The sequence below is a fragment of the Taudactylus pleione genome, unplaced genomic scaffold (genome assembly GCF_031769625.1).
Source record: "Taudactylus pleione unplaced genomic scaffold, aTauple2 ptg000269l, whole genome shotgun sequence".
Classification (NCBI taxonomy): Eukaryota; Metazoa; Chordata; class Amphibia; order Anura; family Myobatrachidae; genus Taudactylus; species Taudactylus pleione.
The window spans coordinates 65,374-91,343 of NW_028284671.1; the positions used below are offsets into that span (position 1 = coordinate 65,374).

General features: G+C 48.3%; 1 protein-coding gene across 2 annotated transcripts in view; it reads left to right on the top strand.

The window, feature by feature from the left end:
- Window positions 1-25,382, top strand: part of CASP7 (caspase 7) — an 89,187-nt gene extending 63,805 nt beyond the window's left edge. Inside the window, exons 1-6 of one of the 2 annotated variants that reach the window (XM_088481341.1) lie at window positions 8,026-8,132; window positions 14,926-15,062; window positions 17,055-17,183; window positions 19,348-19,523; window positions 21,522-21,660; window positions 22,555-25,382. In XM_088481341.1, coding sequence (XP_088337467.1) covers window positions 8,098-8,132; window positions 14,926-15,062; window positions 17,055-17,183; window positions 19,348-19,523; window positions 21,522-21,660; window positions 22,555-22,778 — 840 coding nt within the window. In that variant the 5' untranslated portion in view covers window positions 8,026-8,097 and the 3' untranslated portion in view covers window positions 22,779-25,382. Of the gene's footprint in view, window positions 1-8,025; window positions 8,133-14,925; window positions 15,063-17,054; window positions 17,184-19,347; window positions 19,524-21,521; window positions 21,661-22,554 lie in introns of those variants that run through there. The other variant, XM_088481340.1, reaches the window with a different exon arrangement.
- The last annotated feature ends 588 nt before the right edge of the window (window positions 25,383-25,970 follow it).

Genomic DNA, 25,970 nt, shown 5'->3' on the forward strand with positions numbered 1-25,970 from the left:
GCGTGCCTCATTATGCGAACGGCGTTTTATGGGAGTGCATAATTAACAAAGTAGCGTCATGGCACACGTGACATGGGAGGTTTGTACACTGACCTGATCGTAGAGCTTAAGAGAGGGTATGGTCAACCTTAAGCTCTACGACCAGTTCCGATGGTCTCGATTAATCCTTATATGCCCGGAGATGACGTGTAATGCGTACGAGAAGGGGGCGTTTTTTTTGTCTTACGGCCGCATCCTCCCCTTGGTCATCCAGCTACCGATCCGATATTAAGGACGCAACTTGTGGGTGCATCATTTGCATATCCGGCCCCTTTTCCCTTACGACCGTGCGGCCGCAACGACCGACTCTGAATGAGGTCCTGTATCCCCTGTGTCAGGATTCGGCGTAAATATGCACATTTGTACATTTGGCGCAGAGACGTTCTGAGTTAGATGGGTATAGAACACTCTGGTTTATTTACACGTTCTCGGGCAGCACCGAATCCATCAATCTGTGGAATGAGGCCCCAGGTGTATTCATGTCATTTCTGGCTTACACCAGCGTTCCGTCACTGCCGGTCTTTGCTTAGGAGAGCACTGTACTTGGGCACTTTGTAATTTCAAGTTTCCTTCCTGCATTAAGCCCGACGGTAAAATCCCAGCTCTCCTGTGTTCTTTTGTATTATGTCAGAGGAGAATGAACTACTAGTGAATATGTGGGTTGTAGGAGGTCACAGTTTGTGTGCTTAACTAATTTGCCCTCGGCGTGAACCACAGGAGCGCCTTTATATTATCCACCCACCTGAGAATTCTGCAGGATTACACCAGCTTCACTTGAGTTTCTATACTTAATATACTTCTATCCTATGTGACCTAAAGAAAGTAGGATTTCTACATTTGGGGGCAGTGTTTGCACAGTGCTCAGCATTGCTAGTGCTTGTTTGTTATACAGTAGAATCTACACTGTAAGCTCCAGTTGAGTAGGGACTGATGTGAATGACAAATATTCTCTGCGTTGCGTAATAGGTGGCGCTGCCATACAAATAAATGGTAGTAGTAATAATTACTATAATAAGTTTTGTAGGGTGGTGCTGGGAGCTCAGTGGGGGGTTGTTTAAACTCAGCAGCTGCTGCAGAGGTGCCGAATTTTGTGGGGTGAGCAGGAGAGCAACAAATTTTGGCTCGTCACACAGCTGCTGGCGATGGCACCACCAAGGTATGGGGGGTGGCAATCATTACAGCGAGAAAGGTGCGGCATGGATAAGAGTATAGTACTGGTCAGCAGCCAGTAAGCTACAACGCTAGTAACAGTCAGCAGCCAGTAAGATACAGCGCCGGTAACAGTCAGCAGCCAGTAAGCTACAGCGCCGGTAACAGTCAGCAGCCAGTAAGCTACAGCGCCGGTAACAGTCAGCAGCCAGTAAGCTACAGCGCCGGTAACAGTCAGCAGCCAGTAAGCTACAGCGCTGGTAACAGTCAGCAGCCAGTAAGCTACAGCGCCGGTAACAGTCAGCAGCCAGTAAGATACAGCGCCGGTAACAGTCAGCAGCCAGTAAGATACAGCGCCGGTAACAGTCAGCAGCCAGTAAGCTACAGCGCCGGTAACAGTCAGCAGCCAGTAAGCTACAGCGCCGGTAACAGTCAGCAGCCAGTAAGCTACAGCGCTGGTAACAGTCAGCAGCCAGTAAGCTACAGCGCCGGTAAGCATTGGCGCTCGTTGTTGATAACAGAATGCGCTACTGCGCAGCAGAGGCATAAGTAGGGTTTTGTGGCACCCAAGGCAAAGTAAAAAGCTGCACCCCCCCCCCCACATGATGGAAATTAGTGTTCACGGCAGGGCAGGGCTTCCATGCACGCGCCGAAGGCACGGGTGCTCCCATAAAGGGGGCATTTCCGACCAGGGAGGGGGCGTGCCCTCATAACACATCCGTATGCAGGGCTATTTCTCAGGAAAAATAGGTTCAGGAACTGTGGGTGGGGCTATAGAAATCAATTATATATATATATATATATATATATATATATATATATATACATCGACAGATAGCACTGTCTAATAAGTAGATATATAGTAAAGTTTATATTATGAGTTTACATATGTTAAGATGTAGTACCCGATTATCCACATGAAATTCATTGAAAAAGCCAGATTTATGTTAAATTACATGTACTGTAATATAATGCCACACAGTGCCCAAAATTCACATGCCACACTATAATGCCCCAATTAAAATTACCGCACACAGCAGCACAATCGTATTCACATTACACCGAACATAGGGGCTGATTCTGCAGTGCACGCAAGAGCAAAGCTGAACGCAGATTCATGATTATCGGGAATCTGACCGTGCGCAGGACCCATTCAATGTTTATGGCTGATTGCCGAGCAAAGGCATTTTAGACACGGTGTGGAGGTGGGGTCAGCCGCCATGGCAGAGCGAGAATAGACGCACAGCATCTATGCACAGTACGGGGGAAAGCCCAGGGGCAGCCCAGCATCTCGGAGATACTGGGCACGCCTCTTAGTGATATAAACAGGGCATGTTGCTAGTTCACGCCGTTTACTTGTTGACCACGCCCCTTTTCCAGAGCGCACGCGCCTCCGGTGCGTGGATATCCCGATTGGGCTTCACCAAATGTTGGGAGGTATGGTAGTGCCCCTTATACACAATGCCCCACAGTTCTGCCCAGTGTGTTAGTGCCCCTTACACATATACACATTACACCCAGACAGGAGAGGGGTGCTTTGAGTCATTTATATTTAGAATTCTGCATTATAGATTGGTGTGGGTCCTCTTTAGGGATAAACAATAAAGATTTGAAATGACTACTATATTATATGATAAAATATAACTGAGTGTTGAAGTAAACGTGGCGGCCTATAAACCCCAAGGCTGAGCCAGGTTGTGTGTAAAATGTCATTTGTATTGTGGTCTCCATTTTGAAATAGTGCTGTGGTGGGAGATCGTCCAGTCTATAGTTGTGTGGGGCCAAGACTGGGTGTATCTCAGGGTTATAGCGGGTGGTTGGCTTGTGATCTGTATCTTGATTTCCTGAATTTCCCTCCCTTTTCCCATCATTGGTACTGTATGCCATTTTGTGGGCTTTGCGTATGGTAGGCAGGAAAGACCATCAGTCCAGCAGCCATCTTGCTGCACTGCTGAGGTGCGATTTCCCTCAACCCATTGAGCATCTCTCTGCTGTTGGTGTTAGGGCACTTGGCCCATGCAGAAGTTGCTCGATGTGAACTTGCGCTATGTCAAGTGACTTCCATTGATTAGCTGTCATCAGCCGCCAGGGCGTATATAGGCAGAGCGACTACACACTATACTATATAAGCAGTGCTACCCAACTGCAATTAGAGGACTATGAAAAACCACACAGGAAAACAGCACCTATCAAAGACAGTGAATCGCAGTTGTATATAGCAGTACTGCCAACTGAAAGAAACACAGGATAAACAGTGTTACTCAGAATGCTGGGTGTACATCACAGAACATTACATCCGTAGCTCAACATTATCTTAGGCACTCTGGGGGCGATTCAGACCCGGACGCAAAGCAGCGCACTTTCACTGCCATCAGGGACAGGGTATGCAAATTCCGCGATCGCACGGCAAGGCTTAAGGACGCCCTCTACGTCTTAGAGAGCGACGGCAAAGCGAACGCACGCCGGTCTATAGATGCCCACTTTTCTTTCTTCGCACACGTCATCTCCAGGAAGTGTATGATTAATCAGTAACATCGGAGCTGCTCGCAGCCCTTAAGGTAGACCCTACCCCACCGCAAGCACTGCGATCACTGCAGGCTGAAATACAACCAAGTGACGTGTACAATGACGGTTCCATGCTAATTATGCACGCCCATAAGACTCAGTTTTGACGGCTAGACACGCCTGCGTGCGCAGCACCACTCCCCCGTTCACAAGCACCTTCCCCTGTTACCACCCGCAAACGGCGCAATATGTCACTCAAAGTAGCGTCCAGTCTGTGTACTATGAGCGCACAATTCCTGAGCGCAGTGAGTGTCTTGCGCATATTGATGCATACGCATGCGCAGATGGGCGCCTATCGGCCATAGCGTGCGTTCGCGGCTTAGCGTCTGGGTCTGAATCAGGCCCTCTGTGTTGAAATCTATTATCACTAATTAGTTGATTAGCAGATAAATGAGTGTATAATCAATAAGGAGTCTATTCAGTGCTAAATCCAAGGCATTGCCGACAGCATAAGGAGCATTTATCTATGTGGTTTCTCTGAGCCATAGAGGACGCAGATCCGGGAACAGAAGATCTGTCATTGTTTGTACACAGTTCACTTGTTAAACAAGTATTGTCTGAAGCGTGACCGATTACCGCTACCTCCTGGCCTGTTTAACGTGTTTCCCTTTGATACCAGCATTCCACCTCAGTTCAGGGCAGCCGTCTCCTGATTTAGCTGCTCGGCCGCTATTTGTGGGTCGTCGCGGTTTGAAATCTTTTTTCATGAATTTTGGCTCATGGTTGCACGTGTCAGGCCAGCCCATAGGGACCAGTGCTGCACAGCAAGAGCGCCCTCCACTTCCTCAACAACTGGTGCAGGTTAAACAATAACTTATCACTGGAAATAATGTAACTTTTTAACTAGAACTGAGCCCTAATGCGACTTCCTGTAGAGTCAGCCAAAAGTTTTACTAATGATCTGTAACATTTGGACTATTTCTGAGTCAGGAATATCCCACGGGTATCTGCCAACTGCGCTCGCGTCGTACCATGCGTACACACGAGCAGAGATTGAAAGTGCGGCCGGATTGATCTGTCTGTCGACTGATCTCTCTGCGTGAAAAGGGAGTTTCTGGGTGCTTCTGAGCACGGTTACAGCGCGGATGCATTGTACAGATTGCGGTGTTCAGGGTCATTACTACTGGTCAAATGTGTATTCACGTTTGGCCAATCTACAGCCTTTGTCTTATTCCTCCTAGCCTAATACCCCACTGTCCTTTATTTCCATAAAAATGTCCTTGTGGACATTTGGGTAGTATATGTCGTGTTCATGGGGCCAAAGGAAGCCATGGGAGAACCCAAAGCGCTGCCCCCCACCCATGCTGCTTCTTGCTTTAGCAGTCAGGAGGTGGGGGTGGCACCCGACTGACTCTCCTCTTTGTCATCAGGGAGCATTCACTGGGGTGGTGTCACAGGGGCTTTAACAAGAGGGATACAGGGCCTAATTGAGCGCTCGCAAGCGGGTCGATGGTGCCCTAATGCGCATGCACACGACGGAGGGAGCTCCGTCGTGCGTATGCGCGAGACCTGCATAGCGACAGCCAAGCTGTCGCTATGGGTCTCGCACCAAAGGGGGCGTGCTGTCGATGGTGAGTGACAGCACGCCCCCTATGGTGGGCGTGCCGGGGGCGTTGCTGCCCAGACGGAGGCGTTCCTGTGGGAACGCCTACCGTCTTGGGCGGCCCCACTGACATCACTAGTGATGTCAGTGGGAGTGCTCTCGGCTCTGATAGACCCAAAATCACTCCTGGGCTTGCGGCAGCGAGACCCTACCGCAGGTCTCGTCGTAAGCACGATAGTCACGATGGTCTTGACCATCGCGACCATATTTTTGGCCGCTCGCATAAGCTGTGGGTGGTCACCCACAGCTATGCGAGCGGCCAGGAGGCCGCTCCATTTTTAGGTAGAAGGGCCCTGATTCAGAGCGAGCGCTCTGGTCACAGCATCCGGCTCTGAATCAGGCCCACAGTTCATGTGGTTGCCATGCACAATGATGTGGATATTGTCATCCTCATATCGACATTCTCAGCATGTCAACATTGGGGTTAGACACTAGGGGGAGGTAATGATCAGTGTGCAGGGGGGAGAGAGAGGACAGGCTTTGGCACTAGAGGAAGGGTTAGGGATAGGGGGAGAATACTTACCGGAACCGTCCTTCCATCAGAGTTCTGCGCCATAACCATTGGGACCCAGAAGACGCCTCTGGAGACGACTCTAGAGCACTGGGGATGGTTTACTGCCATTGTCATGTCGTAATTTCTGCAGTGCCCGCATGAAGATTGCTGACCTGCTGCATGTTGGCATTTCGACCATGCTGACACTCTCGTGACGACTCCTATGAATGTCGACCTAATATACCACACCCGGTGGTTTGCGTACTGCGATTGTGTGAGACCTGCGGATGTGCAGGATCTGTACTGCGCACGTGCAGGTCTCCCCCTGCGAGATCGCTCTCAGTTTTCCCAAGCCGTAGTCTGATTGAAATGCTGCTGTGTTTGGGGGACGGCAAATGGGATCCTTCTACAAAGCGGGGTGTGTCTTCACTGTTTTGTGGGTGTGGCCAGGCTACGTTCCGCGTCTTCCAAAGGCAGACTACCTGGCCTCTGCTACGAAGCTGCGAGGGGCAATCGGAGTAACCTAACGTCAATGGTATCGCAGCAGATCTGCATCTATTGACACGTCTCTTCCTGCCGCATTAGCGTATTAGTTGTATCGTATTGCACAGACACTTTCCTGCTGCTGTGCCATACTGTACAACTAGTATGCAATCGGGAAGCCGGCACCTAATCCCGACAGCCGGCTTCCCGACTGCTTTATCCCGGCGAGGGTTAAATGACAGGCATCTAAATCTAGACGCCTGTAATTTTACCAACGCCGGGAGACTGGCGCCCGGCAACCCGATTGAAGGGACGCCAAGCGCGGATAGCCGTAGGGGGGGAGGGTTCGGTTTAGGGTTCCCGGGGGGACTTAGGGTTAGGCACCCCCCTGGGAGGTTAGGGTAAGGCTAGGGGAAGGGAGGGTTAGGTACCCCTGGGGGGGACTTAGGGATAGGCAGCCGCCCGGGGGGGGACTTAGGGTTTGGTGGCGGGGAAGTGGGGGGGTTAGGTTTAGGCACTGGGGGGGAAGGTTAGGGTTAGGCAGCCCTAAGGAGGGTTAGGGGAGGGAATTAGGTTTGTCTATACTTACCTTAGGGACGATCGGGATTTTCACCCATGTCGGGCAGCCGCTGCCGGGATTCTAACCGCCGAACGCAAATCATACTGATTCCGTACAACAATGAATGAGGCCCTGTGTCAGTCGTTCAGTGTTTTAGGCATCCCCTCGCCATTGGCGCTCTAGGTGACTGCATAAGTTCCCCTGAGGTGGTGCCGGCCCTGTGTATTTATAATACATTTTCAACATTTAACCTTTACCAAAAGTTACTCAATCACAGCCTGTGCATCACCTTAGTAGCATAAATGGGGGGGGGGGTGCCTTTATGGTCATCTGAGTTCATTAGAATTCCGTCTAACAATACATCAGGAATCGGCGCCTCAAAATGGTTATGTGGTACCGCGCCGATGTCACTGGCTGCATGATAAGTCGCCTCCGCTTTCTGTAGGAGACGGGTACACTGACAGCATACACAAGCTGACATTCTGGAGGAAATAATTAACTTTGATCCTGTACATTATACTGTTATTTGTCTCTAAATGGCTGACTCTGCTTGTAGCCCGTTGAGAGTGCAAGCTCTGCTGTCAAACATCTTGTCACAAATTGTGTCCTAGTTATGTCTTAAATATGTATCTCAGTGGATTAATAATATAATAGTAGAAGGGGCTTAGAGCCGCGAGGTGGGTTCCGGACAGTGCGGAGGTCTCGGAAGGTCCAGCAGGAGATGCCTCTTACTCGCATGTAGCTATGTGTGTGCATTACTGGCTTACACCCTGTATGTGCTGGCCCTGGAGATTGTACTCAGATGCTGGTAACTTTAGTGTTGTGCATGAACTAATGGATACGTAGGTTCAGCCGACATATGAATATTTGCAAAGGGGGGGAGGTCACATGTACAGTACACACGTGTGAAATGCATAGTGTGTGCTTTATGTGCCGCAGAGTGAATGGTGAGGGTCCGGATTTATGCTCCGGTCAGCAATGAGGGGTAAGGCCTGAATAAACCCAGCAGAGAAGTGACAGAGAAGTTTCAATGTCCCCATAGAAAAATCGAGCAGGACACTGCTGACTCAGGCAGACCTCTGGGCCTGCTAAACGCCACAGCAGGACGGCTCAGTATACAGCAGCCTCGAGTATGGTGGTCTTCCCGGCAGCTCTGGAGACCAGATATAACTCTGCCAGCGTGCAGGAGACCCAGCTTGCTTTCCGATGCAGAGTGCAGTACCGCTTAATGACGAGCCCAGGTAATCGCCCCTCCATGTACAGTGTGTAGCTGTAGTAATTGCAGGTAACACTCTGAGTATATGCAGCTGTACCCTGTGGAAAGGCAGCTAACACTATACACGTGTGGCTGTACACTATGAAATCGCAGCTAACACTACACGTACCAGCGGCTCTACTTTGTGGAATCACAGCTGCTATGTATTTAGACAAAGCATCTGCGAATATAACTTTGCGATAATGCTTTTAGATGACCTAGAGAAGGAAATGCTGGTTCTATCCTTGTCGCTGCAATGCTCAGGCCTCGGGCTGGGAGAATGAATGAGCGTTGTTTGGACTGAGCAGAACTTGTTAGATGAAATCTACCGTGAGCTTTTTTTTTTTTTTTTAGACTAAACCAGACCTTTTTCTGTTGCTTTTGGATAGCGTGACAGGATTTTTGATGTGTGGTGGTGTTTTTGTTTTTTAAATGCTTTGTCTCCTAGGATATTGATTTACCTCAGACAGTGTGAAAATGCCTTTTCCTGTCTCACAATCTTGCATCAGCTCTGCCAGTGCAACGCTGTAGTGTGAGAGCACGGGTGGCTTCCATGGGCTCCAGTGGTCACTGTGTGTTAGACACTATGGGGGGAGGGGGTGTCTTTATTATATGCGCCAATTGGGTGTGTGGGGGACTTTGCTCAGATTTCTCCTAGTAATGTGGTGGGGAGCAACACTGAGGCGCAAAAAGGCTCCCAATAAAGGTACAGCACGATGGACCTGAAAATGTGCCCTTACCATCCGTTTATAACATGCCCGTAACCTCCCTGCTTATTGCTGGTCTTCTTCTCTACTCCCCTGCACACATGGTCATCTTGCTCTGTAAAATATGCGCATCCTGGCGTGAATTTAAGCGCACTGGTGCAAATAGAGACACACGGAAGATCCAAAGCTGCTTTTGAACGGTGCAGCGGCCGCAAGCCGTCTGTATATAATAACTGTATAATAAATGTTTTCTTCATTTGGAAAAAATAGTGTATTATAGCAATAATAATAATGACTACACAATAATGCAATACTAAAGAATGTCTGTGTCTTATACCACACCCATCAGTGGTGACTTCTATCATCCATACCAGAGAATGCATTATTGTGCAGTCATTATTATTGCTATTGCTATAATACACAAATTTTTCCAAATGAAGAAAACATTTATTATGAGGGTGTGGTATAAGAGATAGACAGTGATTAGTTAGACAATGTCTAGATAGAAACCAGATGTTAGACATTCAGTAGTTAGACAGGGAAAAAAGTCAGACACACTAAAGTTAGACATGTAAAAAGTTCGACATGCAAATGATCGACACATAAATGGTCGACAATGTTTTTTTTTAGCCCTAATCTTCACCCTAAACCTCCCCTTGGTGCCTAACCCTCCCACCTGGTGCCTAAACATCTGGGTAAGTGCCTAACCCTAATCCTAAAAAAAAATGTCGACCATTTTTGTGTCGATCATTTTCATGTCGGGGTAAGGTTAGGGTTAGGCTTGGGAGGGGAGGTTAGGAACTAGTGGGAAGGTTAGGGTTAGGCTGTGGGCGAGGAGGTTAGGCACTATGGGGAAGGTTAGGGTTAGGCTTGGAAGGGGAGGTTAGGCACTAGGGGGTAGGTTAGGGTTAGGTTGCGGGCGAGGAGGTTAAGCACTAGGGGGAAGGCTAGGGTTAGGCTTGGGAGGGGAGGTTAGGCACTAGGGGGAAGGTTAGGGTTAGACTGTGGGCGAGGAGGTTACTAGGGGGAAGGTTAGGGTTGGGAGGGGAGGTTAGGCACTAGGGGGAAGGTTAGGCTTGGGAGGGGAGGTTACGCACTAGGGGAAGGTTAGGCACTAGGGGGAAGGTTAGGGTTAGGCTGTGGGCGAGGAGGTTAGGCACTAGGGGGAAGGTTAGGGTTCGGCTGTGGGCGTGGAGGTTACTAGGGGGAAGGTTAGGATTGGGAGGGGAGGTTAGGCACTAGGGGGGAAGGTTAGGCTGCGGGCGAGGAGGTTAGGCACTAGGGGGAAGGTTAGGCACTAGGGGGAAGGTTAGGCTTGGGAGGGGAGGTTAGGCACTTGGGGGAAGGTTAGGGTTAGGCTTGGGAGGGGAAGGTTAGGCTGCGGGTGAGGAGGTTAGGCACTAGAGGGAAGGTTAGGTTTAGGCTGTGGGCGAGGAGGTTAGGCACTAGGGGGAAGGTTAGGGTTAGGCTGTGGGCGAGGAGGTTAGACACTAGGGGGAAGGTTAGGCTGTGGGCGAGGAGGTTACTAGGGGGAAGGTTAGGGTTGGGAGGGGAGGTTAGGCACTAGGGGGAAGGTTAGGGTTAGGCTTGGGAGGGGAGGTTAGGCACTAGGGGGAAGGTTAGGGTTGGGAGAGGAGGTTAGACACTAGGGGGAAGGTTAGGGTTAGGCTGTGGGCGAGGAGAGGTTAGACACTAGGGGGAAGGTTAGGGTTAGGCTTGGGAGGGGAGGTTAGGCACTAGGGGGAAGGTTAGGCTGTGGGCGAGGAGGTTAGGCACTAGGGGGAAGGTTAGGCTGTGGGCGAGGAGGTTAGGCACTGGTTGGAAGGTTAGGGTTAGGCTGTGGGCGAGGAGGTTACTAGAGGGAAGGTTAGGGTTGGGAGGGGAGATTAGGGTTGGGAGGGGAGGTTAGGCACTAGGGGGAAGGTTAGGGTTAGGCTGTGGGCGAGGAGGTTAGGCACTAGGGGGAAGGTTAGGGTTAGGCTGTGGGCGAGGAGGTTACTAGGGGGAAGGTTAGGGTTGGGAGGGGAGGGTTAGGCTTGGGAGGGGAGGTTAGGCACTAGGGGGAAGGTTATGCTGCAGACGAGGAGGTTAGGCACTAGGGGGAAGGTTGGGGTTAGGCTGTGGGTGAGGAGGTTAGGCACTAGGGGGAAGGTTAGGGTTAGGCTGTGGGCGAGGAGGTTAGACACTAGGGGGAAGGTTAGGGGTTAGCGATACTCACTGCAGAAAGCAACGCAGAATCAGCGGGAAGTACTCATTAGCTGACCGCCATACCCGGAGGGCACCTGGCCAGTCGAGCAGGGTTTGTCTCCACTAGACCACCAGGAATGTTTTGTCAACAATCTAATCATGTGGACATTTTATCATGTCGATATTACGACCATGTCCACATGATGAATGTCGGGAAAATATACCACACCCGCGCATCGTGGAAGGGACAAGATACCATAGGTAGTAGGGTATATAAGTACTTTCTTTTATTCTCACACAGACAGCAGGATTCACGGTGTATTCCGCCGCTCTTCGCATTCATGAAGGAATGCGTAAAGGATAGCTCTCTCGGTAAGAGCGGCCCTTTGCAAATGAGGGACTTCCGGGTCTATGACCAAGAAGCCCCTGTGGCGTCCTTCTGCGCATGGCAGGAAGGACGCACGTGCCGGGGGGGGGCGGGGTGCTGGAAGGGATCCCTCTCACAGTACTCTCCATGTTGAAGCCCATAGGCTTCTGTAGGGTATCGCCATTTCTGCATCCAAGCACTCCAGCGCTTTGCGCATATGAGAAATGAGGTCAAACCCGCAATTTGGGGGTTTGACCGCATTTCTCCCTTTGCTGTGTTCCGCCCAGAGTGTTTTAGAAAGATTTTACCAGCTGATCAACCAATCCCCAGCTTTCAAGACAACTCCCATCTTATGCTCCCATCTACTTCTGTGAGGTTCGTTATCCGTTGAGGAGACTTCAGTGAAGTTATGTAGATGGTCCAGATGATCTGGTCAGAAGAGTGATGACGCAAAGTGCTTCCGATGTGTTTTATACGAGTCTTTGGGGTATATTTACCAACCAGCTAGTTGTCAAACCTGCTAATCCTCGGCGGCCTTGACCAATAGATTTAGAACGGCAATAGAAATAAATTGTACATCAGGCTTGTCCAGCATTTGTTTCTATTGCCGCTGGTTATTAAAGGTACGCCTTATTCATTCCTTGGTTACAGACTGCATCTTTGGAGGTATTGATGAAAGGGAGAGTTCGGGAGCTGTAGACGGGATTGCGATTCAGAGAACTCTGAGTGCGTGCCTAGGATAGAGCGCCCATTGAGAATCCAATACCTCCTGAAGGTCCAAGACGAGAAAGTAGGAGACCTCTTACCTGGTGTGGGAGAGGGTAATTGTGGGCTAGTCCATAAGGTAAACTCTAGGTGGGTCAGACAGCAAGTAGGAACTTTTTCAGGACTGGTCTCAAATGTGACACAAGAGCGTAATTGTCACGTGATGTATTAGTCGGGACGATCGTTGATTGGGAAGACAGAAATGTATAAGCCAGAGGCTTCCATGAGGGTCTCAGATTCTATACTCCAAGTTTGCACCATGAAGATAATGAATGGGGCAAATAACTCGTTAGGTACTATATATTTCTTATATACCTGGGACTTTGAGTCCTACACAGGAGGTGTATTCCTATAGGGTGCGCACCGTAACACCGGATTTTGCCCTGTGGATGGGGGCATGTAAGTGGAAGTAAGATGTCAGCTAGGATGTGATAAACTGCAAGTTAGCGGCGAGTTGCCACAATAACCAGCATGATCTGGCATCCAGGGTTCGCTGGGATTTGCAGTGCAGCTGTGAAAAAAAAAAAGACACAGACACACACTGTAGAAAAAGTCCTCATACACTGTTGCTGATGTCGCGGCAATTAACCCATCTTGGCGTTCCAGGTCCCACGTGACTCGGCCGCGCTGAGCATCTTTCACATTAATAGAACACTTGGGAGCGACAACACTAGATCGCACTGATCAATCTGATGTGTGATATTTGTACATCCGTGTGCGATGGAATATGTGTAAAGAGCACTGCGATGCAGCGGCCACGGGTTCTCCTCACGCCGAGTTACGTTGTGCTTCATCTGCGACTTTGCACGTTTATTAAAACTATTTCTTGTGCGCTTACAGTCGCAGCCCAGCGTCCATAGTGCACTGTGAGTGGCGTATGCCTGCGTGTGCGATGCAAATAAGAAAAGTTCAGTGCGCTGCGCCTCATGGAGCATCACGGTCACATCGGTCGTCTCGCGCTATATGGCGCTAGACGCTAGGTGTATGAGGACACATCAGTACATCCGGCAATTGCAACTTCCACTACAGTACCTTTATAATACCTACAGGCCAGTGGCCCTGATTCAGAGCCGGATGCTCTGACAGAGCGCTCGCTCTGAATCAGGGCTGTCCTTCTTGTTTTTTTAGAGCGGCCTCCTGGCCGCTCGCATAGCTGTGAATGACCACCCACAGCTATAGCGAGCGGCCAGGAAGATGGTCGAGATGGTCAAGACCATCGGGCTTGCGACGAGACCCTTGTGGTAGGGTCTCGTTGCCGCAAGCCCCAGAGAGAGTTTGGCTCTCGCACAGCCGAAACCTCTCCCACTGACATCACTCGTGATGTCAGTGGGGCCGCCCCCAAACGGAGGCGTTCACATGGGAACGCCTCCGTTTGGGAAGCCACTCCCCCGGCCCGCCCACCAAAGGGGGCATGCTGTCACTCAACATCGACAGCACGCCCCCTTTGGTACGAGATCCGGAGCGACGGTTTGCCCGTCACTATCCGGGTCTCGCGCATGCGCACGATGGAGCCGACTTCGTCGTGCGCATGCGCACTGGGCCACCATCGACCCGCTTGCGAGTGCATAGCGCTCGCGAGTGGGTCTGAATCAGCCCCAGTATCCGCTGCATTAGATTCTAGCACATCTGCTTTGATTTGCAGTTTGGATCAGATTAATCGTTCTCTGTATTCTCATTAGTGCAGTGTTACATTGCTGGGAAGAATGCCATACCTTGCAAGATTAACTATGAGGCGAAAAGGACAGGTTTGTTTTTTATCTTTAGGTCGCCGTAGTTCATAACTAGACTATTATTAGTTATAGGAATTTAAGAGAAGAATTTAAGATGTAAAAGTAGCTAATACGTATGCTGAAGCATTGGCACATACATCGCCCAAGGACCATTCAGAAGGATTCTTGGAGTACTTCAGCCTCTTAAATTGAACTATAAATAGTTTATTCTGGGGCTGAGTCAGCGTGCAATTCTCAACGCAGATTCCCGATTATCAGGACCCGTTGTGAATGTGCAGAAGGGGTCCTACTTGATCGCATGAAGCCCCTGCTATGTCTCTGCCTGAATGACAAGCAGAGGCATCTAAGGGGCGGAAATGGCTGGTGTTCCCGGATTCGGGGGCGCGTCGGTCCCTTTTTCCGGGAGTGGCAAGGCCAGGGGCTGTGTCCAAGAACGCAGTTTTCTGGCCTCGCAAGCCGGCCAGCCTGCGTAAGCTGAGGTCGTGATGGTTATCTCAGCCCGTGCCCTCGACCGCAGTGCTGTGATGACAAATACAGTCGGGGTGTCATACAGCTCCTGCTCCATTTGCAAGGATGGAATTGCAGAGTTGCTTGTGTGCAGCTTTGCAGTTTTGTCCTCTGCTGCATGAGCCCCTCTGTGAGTAAAGTTATAATCCTGGATAATTGTCAGCCCAACCCCTGTGTGTAAATGTGTTTTATATGTTTGTTATTGTGTTTACATTTTACCCTAGTTTTATTACAAGCTATTGTTCTTTGTGGTCACTCTTATGTGACTTAATAAGGTTCCATTCATTGTCATACAAAAAGGTTTAAAGACAGGAAGTCTGCTGTGCATAAGAAAGAAATATCCCCCAGTAATCTCTACATAGTCTTGTGTATCCTGAGTTCTGACAAACCCCTACAGCAAGAACGGGGAATATCAGAGGTTATTGTATATAGGGCAAGCTGGTATTTTAGGTTCAGTGATAAAGTAAAATGTGAGCTCAGCTGACCTCACTCCTTTGTTGCTTTTTATCCCAATAGAAAGAAGAAAAATGAACCGGAGAAGACGGAGAAACCCAACTTCCGCATTGTTACCCCAGAGTTCCAGTACACGATGAGTTATGGGAAAGTCGGCAGATGCATTATCATTAACAACAAAAACTTTGCTGAACAAACAGGTGACGCTGCTTTTCTGTTCCTTCATAGACAGACATGCTACACATGCTGTCTCTGAGGGATAACCACTGCTACACATGCTGTCTCTGAGGGATAACCACTGCTACACATGCTGTCTCTGAGGGATAACCACTGCTATACATGCTGTCTCTGAGGGATAACCACTGCTACACATGCTGTCTCTGAGGGATAACCACTGCTACACATGCTGTCACTGAGGGATAACCACCGCTACACATGCTGTCTCTGAGGGATAACCACCGCTACACATGCTGTCACTGAGGGATAACCACCCCTACACATGCTGTCACTGAGGGATAACCACCGCTATACATGCTGTCTCTGAGGGATAACCACCGCTACACATGCTGTCTCTGAGGGATAACCACTGCTACACATGCTGTCTCTGAGGGATAACCACTGCTACACATGCTGTCTCTGAGGGATAACCACTGCTACACATGCTGTCTCTGAGGGATAACCACTGCTACACATGCTGTCTCTGAGGGATAACCACTGCTACACATGCTGTCTCTGAGGGATAACCACTGCTACACATGCTGTCTCTGAGGGATAACCACTGCTACACATGCTGTCTCTGAGGGGTAACCACTGCTACACATGCTGTCACTGAGGGGTAACCACTGCTACACATGCTGTCTCTGAGGGATAACCACTGCTACACATGCTGTCTATGAGGGATAACCACTGCTACACATGCTGTCTCTGAGGGATAACCACTGCTACACATGCTGTCTCTGAGGGATAACCACTGCTACACATGCTGTCTCTGAGGGATAACCACTGCTACACATGCTGTCTCTGAGGGATAACCACTGCTACACATGCTGTCTCTGAGGGATAACCGCTGCTATACATGCTGTCACTGAGGGATAACCGCTGCTACACATGCTGTTTCTGAGGGATAACCACTGCTACACATGCTGTCTATGAGGGATAACCACTGCTACACATGCTGTCACTGAGGGATAACCGCTGCTACACATGCTGTCTGAGGGATAACCACTGCTGTACCTGCTGTTTATAAAGCTTAACCACAACGGCACATACAGCCTGTGAGAGATAACCGCTATACATGTAGTGTGTAAAAGAAATTTAAATGAGTCTTTGTTATTGCATGTTCTATCACACTACTCCATATTGCATAATAATGGTGGTTCCTAGTGAATAGGTAGCCTGCATTCTCAGTGATGTCACTGGCTCCTAGTGGATGTATAGGCTGCATTCTCAGTGATGTCACTGGCTCCTAGTGAATGGATAGGATGCATTCTCAGTGATGTCACTGTCTCCTAGTGAATGGATAGGCTGCATTCTCAGTGATGTCATTGGCTCCTAGTGAATAGGTAGCCTGCATCTCAGTGATGTCACTGGTTCCTAGTGAATGGTTAGGCTGCACTCTGTGATGTCACTGGCTCCTATGAATAGAGAGGTTGTATTCAGTGATGTCACCGGCTTCTAGTGAATGGATAAGTTGTACTCGGGGATGTCACTGGTTCCTAGTGAATGGATAGGCTGCACTCTCAGTGATGTCACTGGTTCCTAGTGAATGGATAAGTTGTACTCGGGGATGTCACTGGCTCCTAGTGAATGGATAGGCTTCACTCTGTGATGTCACTGGCTCTTAATGAATGGATAGGCTGCACTCTGTGATGTCACTGGCTCCTAATGAATGGATAGGCTGCACTCTGTGATGTCACTGGCTCCTATGAATAGAGAGGTTGTACTCAGTGATGTCACCGGCTTCTAGTGAATTGATAGGCTGCACTCAGTGATGTCACTGGCTCCTAATGAATGGATAGGCTGCATTCTCATGTTTATTGAGTCCACAAATTGCTGTCTGTGTTGGTGAACATGCTGCTTTTTCTTTCCTGTGGTGTTTGATAAATTGCATTTAATCAGACACAAGCAGTTTATCTTTATACACTCCTGTTATCCATCCAGCAGAACATTTATTAATTTCATTACATTTTCAGGAATGTGCACACGGAATGGAACAGATAAAGATGCCGGTGACTTATTTCGATGTTTCAAAAGTCTGGGATTTGATGTAACTGTACACAATGACAAGAACTGTGAACAGATGGAGACATTACTGCTAAATGGTAAATATATGTGAAATAACCATTTATTAGGGACAGTCCAAAATTCCATAGTGACAAGCAGGCAAAATCTGAACTATGGCTGAAATGGGGGAAGTTAAGTGCTGAGTACAAGGTTATATGGAAGAGGTGCTGGGTGCGATAATTATATGGATGAGGTGCTGGGTGCGTTATTATGTAGACTACGTGTTGTGTTTGTGGTTATGTGGATTCAGTTTTTTGTTGGAGTCATTGTTATGTGGATTAGGTGTTTGGGTCATTACTATGTGGATTAGGTGTTTGGATCATTGCTATGTGGATTAGGTGTTTGGGTCATTGCTATGTGGATTAGGTGTTGGGTCATTGCTATGTGGATTAGGTGTTGGGGTCATTGCTATGTGGATTAGGTGTTTGGGGCATGGTTATGTGGATTAGGTGTTTGGGGCATGGTTATGTGGATTAGGTGTTTGGGTCATTGCTATGTGGATTAGGTGTTTGGGTCATTGCTATGTGGATTAGGTGTTTGGGTCATTGCTATGTGGATTAGGTGTTGGGGTCATTGCTATGTGGATTAGGTGTTGGGGTCATTGCTATGTGGATTAGGTGTTGGGGTCATTTCTATGTGGATTAGGTGTTGGGGTCATTGCTATGTGGATTAGGTGTTGGGGTCATTGCTATGTGGATTAGGTGTTTGGGGCATGGTTATGTGAATTAGGTGTTTGGGGCATGGTTATGTGGACGAGGGGCCTGATTCAGAGATGGACACTACTGCGATCACAGCTGTGATTTTGTACGCAACGCTGCTGCGAAAATATGCTAATGGATCAAAAGCTTACCCCGAGCCTAGGGACGCCCAGCGCTGCCCGCACATAAGTGTACAACATTGCTTACCTGTGTAAATACCGGTAACATAAGGCTCGCTTGCGCAAAAAAATGATTGGGGGCGTGTCAACATAAAATGCCACCCGTTTCTTGTCACTCTGGGAGCATTCCTCTCCATTCCATTGCAGATACACCTTACCTACATGGTGGTTTCTCTGCAACCACTGTTTTATCCTCCCTGCCTTCAGTCGATATTCACTATTCATATAGGAGATCACATGGTCCAGAAGATGCCTGTGTGTACAAATATGACCAATCTCATCATCATACAACAGAGGGTCAACCAGACTTGTGTTTACTGTGTCACCTCCTGCCTCCCTGCATCCACTCCAGTCTCCTGCCCCTTGTGTCTCTCTAACCTCCTGTCTTTACAGTCTCCTGCCCCTTGTGTCTCTCCAAACTCCTGTCTTTACAGTCTCCTGCCCCTTGTGTCTCTCCAGACTCCTGTCTTTACAGCCTCCTGCCCCGTAACTCAAACCTACGATCACTCCAGCCTCTAGTCCCCCATGTCTCTCAGTCTTAACCGCCTCCTCTGTGTCTCTCAACTTCTCCCTCTGTGTCCCTTAGCCTCACCCTCACTCTGTGTTTCCCAGCCTCCCTTCTGGGTCTGAGCATCATTGCTCTCCATGTCTCTAAGACGGGCATCTCCCCAGCCCATGTCTTCATCTCCAACCCCCCCAACACCGACCCGAGTCTCCCCATCCCAGCCCACACTTAATCTCCTGCTGCATGGCGAGGATGCTGCTCGCTGCTCAGTCTTCACGGGTGCTCGGCTCCTCTACAGTGTCCAGTGGCGCAACGTCATGCCGCTGCGTCTGCACAAAAAACAGCAGCTTTATTGTGCCGTCTCTGTACGAATCATTAGCATAATGACGCAGTCACGCTGTGTAAAAAGATGCAGTCATGGCGACATTACCATCCACCTTTGAATCAGGGCCAGGGTTTCAAAGCTGGTGGTGGGGGCAGCCATATTGGGACTATGGTGTACACCTCCGCCGCTTGTCAGATACATCTCTGGAAACCATGTTATCAATGAAAATAAGGTGCTCTGACTTAGAGATTGCGAGCAGGGCCTTCCTACCTATTTATCTGTCTGTTATTACCCAGTTTTGTTCTATTAATGTTCCAATTGTAAAGCTCAACGGAATATGTAAGAGATTGGTAATAAATAATAAATAAATTATGGAGTATACATTGCCATGGTGTGAAATATGCGACGAGCTGGCAGGTCAGACTATAGAGTATGGAGATGTTTGTCTGTCTGTCTGCCTGTATCTATAACCAGATATTTCATTTCTCCCCTCAGCGGCTCAGCAGAACCACAGCGACAACGCCTGCTTTGCCTGTATCCTCCTGAGTCACGGAGAGGAAGGACAGATCTACGGCACGGACGGGGCCATGGCAATAAAATCTCTAACCACGCTTTTCCGAGGGGATAAATGTAAAAGTCTGGTTGGGAAGCCCAAATTGTTCTTTATCCAGGTATGAATGGTAACGAGGCGATCGGATCGGCTGTGCGCATCCTCCCTGCGGGAACACCAGCGCAATTTTGTTACGTTGTCTTTGTATATGTGTAATGTACATATTAACCACTTAACTGACTCATTATTTCCCTAAAAACTGAAATTGTAGTTTTTTTTTCTTAATTTGATTAACTTTAGAATATATTTTGGATTTAAATTATTGTATTGAAAATACAAAATGCCTATTGGGTTTCTCGTGACTTCCCATCTCCATAGGCCCCAATTGTAATAGCACCTCCCTTCCCCAAGTGGCAATATACCCCCCCAGCAGCACTATGTCCCCAGTGGCATTACCCTCCCACCCCCTAGCTGTAACAGAACCCAAGTGGCATTATTCCAGCTGCCAAACCTCCTCCCCTGCACAGTCATTACTTATCCCTCCACCATCCTGTGGTGCAGGGAGACTGATGATCAGTATCCCCTGCTGCAGCTGCACACGCGGCGATCAGCAAAACAGTGCTCAGGATGGGGGGACAAAGTTCCCCTCCTTACACTTTATTTTCTGGTGTATGCGTCCCGAGTGCCCTACGCATGGCATTCTAGGACGCGATTTGGGCAGTGGTGTTGGCTGTCATAGACCACAACATCACTCTGCCAGGGGGCCGGAGCAGGGGGAGGAAATCCCTTCCGCTCATGTGCAAAACAGATTTCCTCATTCAAAGCCGGGGGGACGGGCGCAGACAGCATGGGCGTGTGGGATGCGACCATGTCAGCAAATGCTCAACTGGCTGCAATCGCATCCCACGTGCCAGTTAAGTGGTTAATAGATTAATTTGCCATGATAACTTCCTAACTTCTGTACGTAGAATTTAACTTCCCTATGGAGCCATGTTAGTGATGCAGCCCACCCTCTGTAAGACACTTACATGACACTGTAGATAGCAGACCTTAACGAAATCCAATTCAACAATTATAGTTATTATTAATAATTTAACATGTACCCAATAAATACACCATATATTTTTATGGGTTAAACTTTGCATTATCTTGCTCCTTCTACTATATAACACTCAATCTGTGGCCTCTGTCACTGCCCCTGTCACATGCAGCCCTGTCTTCACTAATACATCACTCATCTCCTGATACACTCTGTGCTGCTGAGGGACCCTGCTTCTTCCACTATATAACTCTTGTCTGTGGCTTCCTGATGCCTCTATTTCCTCCTCTTATCCTGTCACTGCCCCTGTCACATGTTGCCCTGTCCTCACTAACACATCACTCATCTCCTGATACACTCTGTGCTGCTGAGGGACCCTGCTCCTTCCACTATATAACTCTTGTCTGTGGCTTCCTGAAGCCTCTATTTCCTCCTCTTATCCTGTCACTGCCCCTGTCACATGTTGCCCTGTCCTCACTAACACATCACTCACCTCCTGATACACTCTGTGCTGCTGGGGACCCTGCTCCTTCCACTATATAACTCTCAGTCTGTGGCTTCCTGCTGCCTCCATTCCCCTCTTCACATCATGTCACTGCCCCTGTCACATGCAGCCCTGTCCTCACTAACTCATCACTCATCTCCTGATATACTCTGTGCTGCTGGGGACCCTGCTCCTTCCACTATATAACTCTGTCTGTGGCTTCCTGCTGCCTCCATTCCCCTCCTCACATCATATCACTGCCCCTATCACATGCAGCCCTGTCCTCACTAACACATCACTCATCTCCTGATGTACTCTGTGCTGCTGGGGACCCTGCTACTTCCAGTATATAACTCTGTCTATGTCCCCAGCTGGGCCCCACAATACGCCCAGGCCCGGGTAATTAGTACCCACTCCCCCCTTTCCTCTCGGCTCCCCTGGTGACACAGCCAGTGCTGGAATTTACTTTATAAATTGATGTTCCTCTGTTTAATCCACCAGTTTGGAATGTCCCAGTTTATGTACAGTGCCAAGCTCGAATAAACACCAGTAAGGGAACAGTCTGTCACAGTAACAGTGTGCATGTCATCTTACAGGCATGTCGCGGCTCAGAGTTTGATGAAGGGATTCAAACAGACTCCGGACCCACAAATGACTCGTTGGAGACGGACGCCAATCCCAGATACAAGATTCCGGTTGAGGCAGATTTCCTGTTTGCATATTCCACTGTACCAGGTACCATGACCTCAGTGATTGGAAATTTGGGGGGCACTTTCTATTCATCAGCTAAGGAAGGCTTCTCTGGAGAGGGTGCGCCCTAGTTCTGTAATCCGTATAATTGGCACACCTGTCTCAGGTGCCTCTTCCGGGAGAGGGTTAAGAAAGTGTTATTTTTTTTATATCATTTTAGAAGGATGAACAGTTTTCCCTATTTTAAAAATAAATACAGGCTCATGTAACACCGGTGACCGGTCTTTATATTTAAACTTTATGTCCAAAACCAAAATCTGGAAACCGGAATTTGCGGAGACGGGAAGTAGTTAATATGACGGCAGATGGGATGCTAGCCGTCGGAAGCCCAACCCGTGACTAAAGATAGGCATTGAAATCCCGACGCCAGTCTAAATCCCGACGCGGGAATCTCGACAGCCACCATCCCGGACCAAGGTGCACCGGGGTGTCTTAGCTGTTAGCCGTGGGGGGGGGGGGGTTGGGGGGGGGTTGGGGGGGGGGGGTTGTTGTAGGCACCACTGGGGGGTTAGGGTTAGGCTTTGGGGGTGGAGGTTAGGGATAGGCACTAAGGGGGGGACGGTTAGGTTTAGTCTCCAGGGAGGGAGGGTTAGGTTTAGGCACTTACCGGAGGGTTAAGCACTAGAGGGGACGGTTAAGGTCAGGCACCTAACTGGGAGGGTTAGGGTGTGGGGTGGGAAGGGTTAGGGTGCAAGAAGGGAGGGTTAGGGTTAGGAGGAGAAGTGGGGAGGGTTAGTATACTTACCGAGCGTCGGGATGCCGCTGTCGGCATTTTAATAGCAGGCATCCCGACTGCCGGTATTTCATACCCAACCCGTGGAGGCATTGTAACATGTTACCGGGACTATGTATGAGCCCCTCCGCTTTATGTTCCCGCAGGTTACTATTCCTGGAGGAATCCAGGCCGGGGGTCTTGGTTTGTCCAGGCCCTGTGCAGTGTCCTCACCGAATACGGAAAGCAGCTGGAGATCATGCAGATCCTCACTCGGGTCAACCACATGGTGGCCACCAACTTCGAGTCCTGGTCCGACGACCCTCGCTTCAGTGAGAAGAAGCAGATACCCTGCGTGGTCTCCATGCTGACCAAGGAACTGTACTTCTAGACCTCCTACATTCTGGGCTGTCCGTGGTCACAGATATTCAGGGAGCTTTCAGGGAGGATGATTGATATTTTTTTTTTACAAACCCTACTTGCAAACCCAATGGGTAGAGCGAGGGATGTTTAAATGTCTAGTTACAGAAATCCAGGTAATGTGAAGCTACGGAAACCATCACACAGTCACTGCGTTTGGCGCTGTTCTAGTCTATGTGAAAGAGACGATGTCCTTTTAATGCAGTACGAGCGACAGACATGAAAGGAAAATTTTTTTTTAAATTTTTTTATTTATTCTTTTCTGATTTACATCCTGCCGGCTAGCAGAACGCTAGGGGTCCCTGACCTATATGGAGATTAGAGATTTTTCCCAATGCTCCAGATGGAGATGGCACCACGTTTGTCAGCTACTGCTACCCCTGCCCACCTCGTGAGTGCCCCTAGATGGCTGGAGAATTGACCTCTCTGGGTGGAATATAAAGGGACAACAGGATTTGGACACCCAGCTTCATGCTAGCCAGGGGAAAGCATCTGGGAAAAATCGTCATCAGGACAAGTCCTTTTTAAACACGTTAACTGAAAAGATTTTAACAAGCTGCAAAGGAAACTGTTGTTATATGTATCCAGCGCCCGGGTCTGGCTCAGTGCATCCTAATCTACGAGATCTCGCTCCCAGAATTAGAAGATGTTGGTCACACGGTTTTATCCGCAGTCTTACAGGTGCCGCAGTGTCTTCCTGCCTTCACGGTAAAGTCTCCAGGAAATAGGAACTAATCAGAAGTCACTCTGCAAGGATCTGTTTGTCTTCATCATGCCTGGGACTGGCTTCCAAACAGGACAGGGAGAAGGAGACCCTAACAGTCTGCTGAGCAAAGAAATACTGTCAACTATGAAGATTTTGTGGATTATATATATTTTTTCCATTGGCTAATATATATTTTTTGTTTACATTTTTCATGATATTTTAACGTTTAGTATACATATTGACCCAAAAATCTGATTTAATGACTATGGGCGCAGCTCTCCCCACACCCAGTATGGTCAGAGTCTGGGACACTATTTTAACTGGAACCAGTACATCAGAAGACATCAAAAAAGTCCCTCTCCCCTTTCACAGCGTATTAGACACAGTAAGGGTTAATGCAAGCACTCGTCCAACCTGCTCTTAATATAATAAAAGCAGTGGATTAAGCTTCCATGGTCCCTCCACCAATAGGATGGCCCCAACTCTAACCAATGGCAGTACCGACATTTGGATTATTATTTTTCTTTTTTAATTGTTAGGCATCACAATGTGTACGCACCACCATACAAGAGGCAACATAAACACCAATACAGGATAAATACAAAACAGGATAAATACAAAGCAGAACAGTGAAGAGATCACATACAGTATACATATATATAATCCTTTTTTTTTTAATATTTGTGTTGTTTTAAACTTACTAGAAGTTGCACCTGAATGTAACGGGTTGAGCCTGTTTCAAAACAGCTGGCGGTCGGGAGTATGGAACACAGAAGATAAATTAGGGGAGTGTAAACACCAGCAGCTATATGAGAAAGTAGCCCGCCAAGGTGGGAGGGGCAATTGGAAGGGGTGGGGCCACAGTAACACGATTTGCATCATCAGACCGTGGTCAGGGGACAGAAATCGGCTCTAGTGGGAGTACTCCCCGAAATTGGTGTGCCTCCTAGTCATTACGGGAGAGTAGACTAGTGTGGTTCAGAAAATGAGAACAGTCATATGATTGGTTGCAACAGGTTCTTGTTAATAATATGTCCCGTTACAGATGTGTTCTCACACACGATTGCCATAGTTGCGCAAAACAGCCCTTCTCGAGGCACCAGGTCCCGTGAAACGTTGCTTCCGCCAAGAGTCTTCTTTTGGCTATTTTTCTCCCGATTGTGTGTCTTAGTCGCAACAAAACCGCTTCACGAGACTGCACTGATTAATTTGATATGCAACCCTTGTATATCGGTGTATGTGTGATGCAGCACCCGCGGCTTTTTTCCGTTGCGCAGATTCAGTCTTGTGAATTGGTTTTGTTGCTCTACGTTGTAAGTAAGATGCACATTTCAGTGAAAAAGACGCTACACCACTCGGCGCAGCTCACTCGCGCTGCGTGGCGTATTGAGACTGGGTGCATGAGCACATATCCATACATTTGTCTTTCTGTATGAAGCAACAATACTTGCTCAGTTGGTATTGAATGTTTAAGACCGTGTTTAATACAATATAAACTCATATTTTGTCCATTATGGGAAAATTACATTGAAATACGACTAATTTATATCCCTAATAATAAAGCTTGTACAATAGTTCTTCCAAGGACAGGTCATTGTTATACTGCCCTCTGCTGGTTGGAGTCGATACGCCCATATTCTGCCACAGGATCTCAAATAGTGTCCAGGATTTTGCCCAGAAACTTTGAGATCAGCTTCTGTTCGCAAAACTTCTTGTAAAATCAGAACATATAGTTGTGTTCCTTTAATGTAAAAACCTTCAGTTGCCTGTGACATTAAATGAACGTCTTTATGTATTTTTTTTTCAGATTTTTTTTTTTCTCCCAGCGGGAATGTTATCCTTGATCCGATAATATAATATATCTTCCGCAACTCTCCTGACGGTGATTACAGTGTATTTAAAAGAAATCTATACTAAGATTATTTGCATCCTGATCCTGTAGCAACTGGCGGGGGTCCCATGCATTGTAAATAAATAGTACGGTGCTAAGTTCTACTGTATACACCCCATATTCGTACCTCTTCCCCCATAGGCGCAAGCACCCACTTCAGAATATTAGGTGCATAAGACATTGATGGTATCTGGATCTGCGGGGTCAGTTGTGCTGGTGCCCTGGTGAAAACTCTCTATAACAGATGTACTAAGCTCTGGAGAGTGATAAACTACCAACCACTCAGCTCCTACCTTTCATTTTTCAAACACAGCCTGTAGCGTGGCAGTTAGGAGCTGAGTGGCTGGTAGACTATGGCCAGTATCCAATTTTTGTTCAGGATTTTGTTTCGCCTGCCTGTGATAAGAAGCCATTTTTCTCCCGATCGCGGCAGTGAAAATACATAGGCCCGTGACTTTTCGCGGTCTACGTGTTTTCGTGAGAAAAACTAAATTGTCTGATGTAAAAAAATGGGGTTTAATTGGATACCACAAAAAACAAACAAAAAAAAACCACACTGGTGAAAA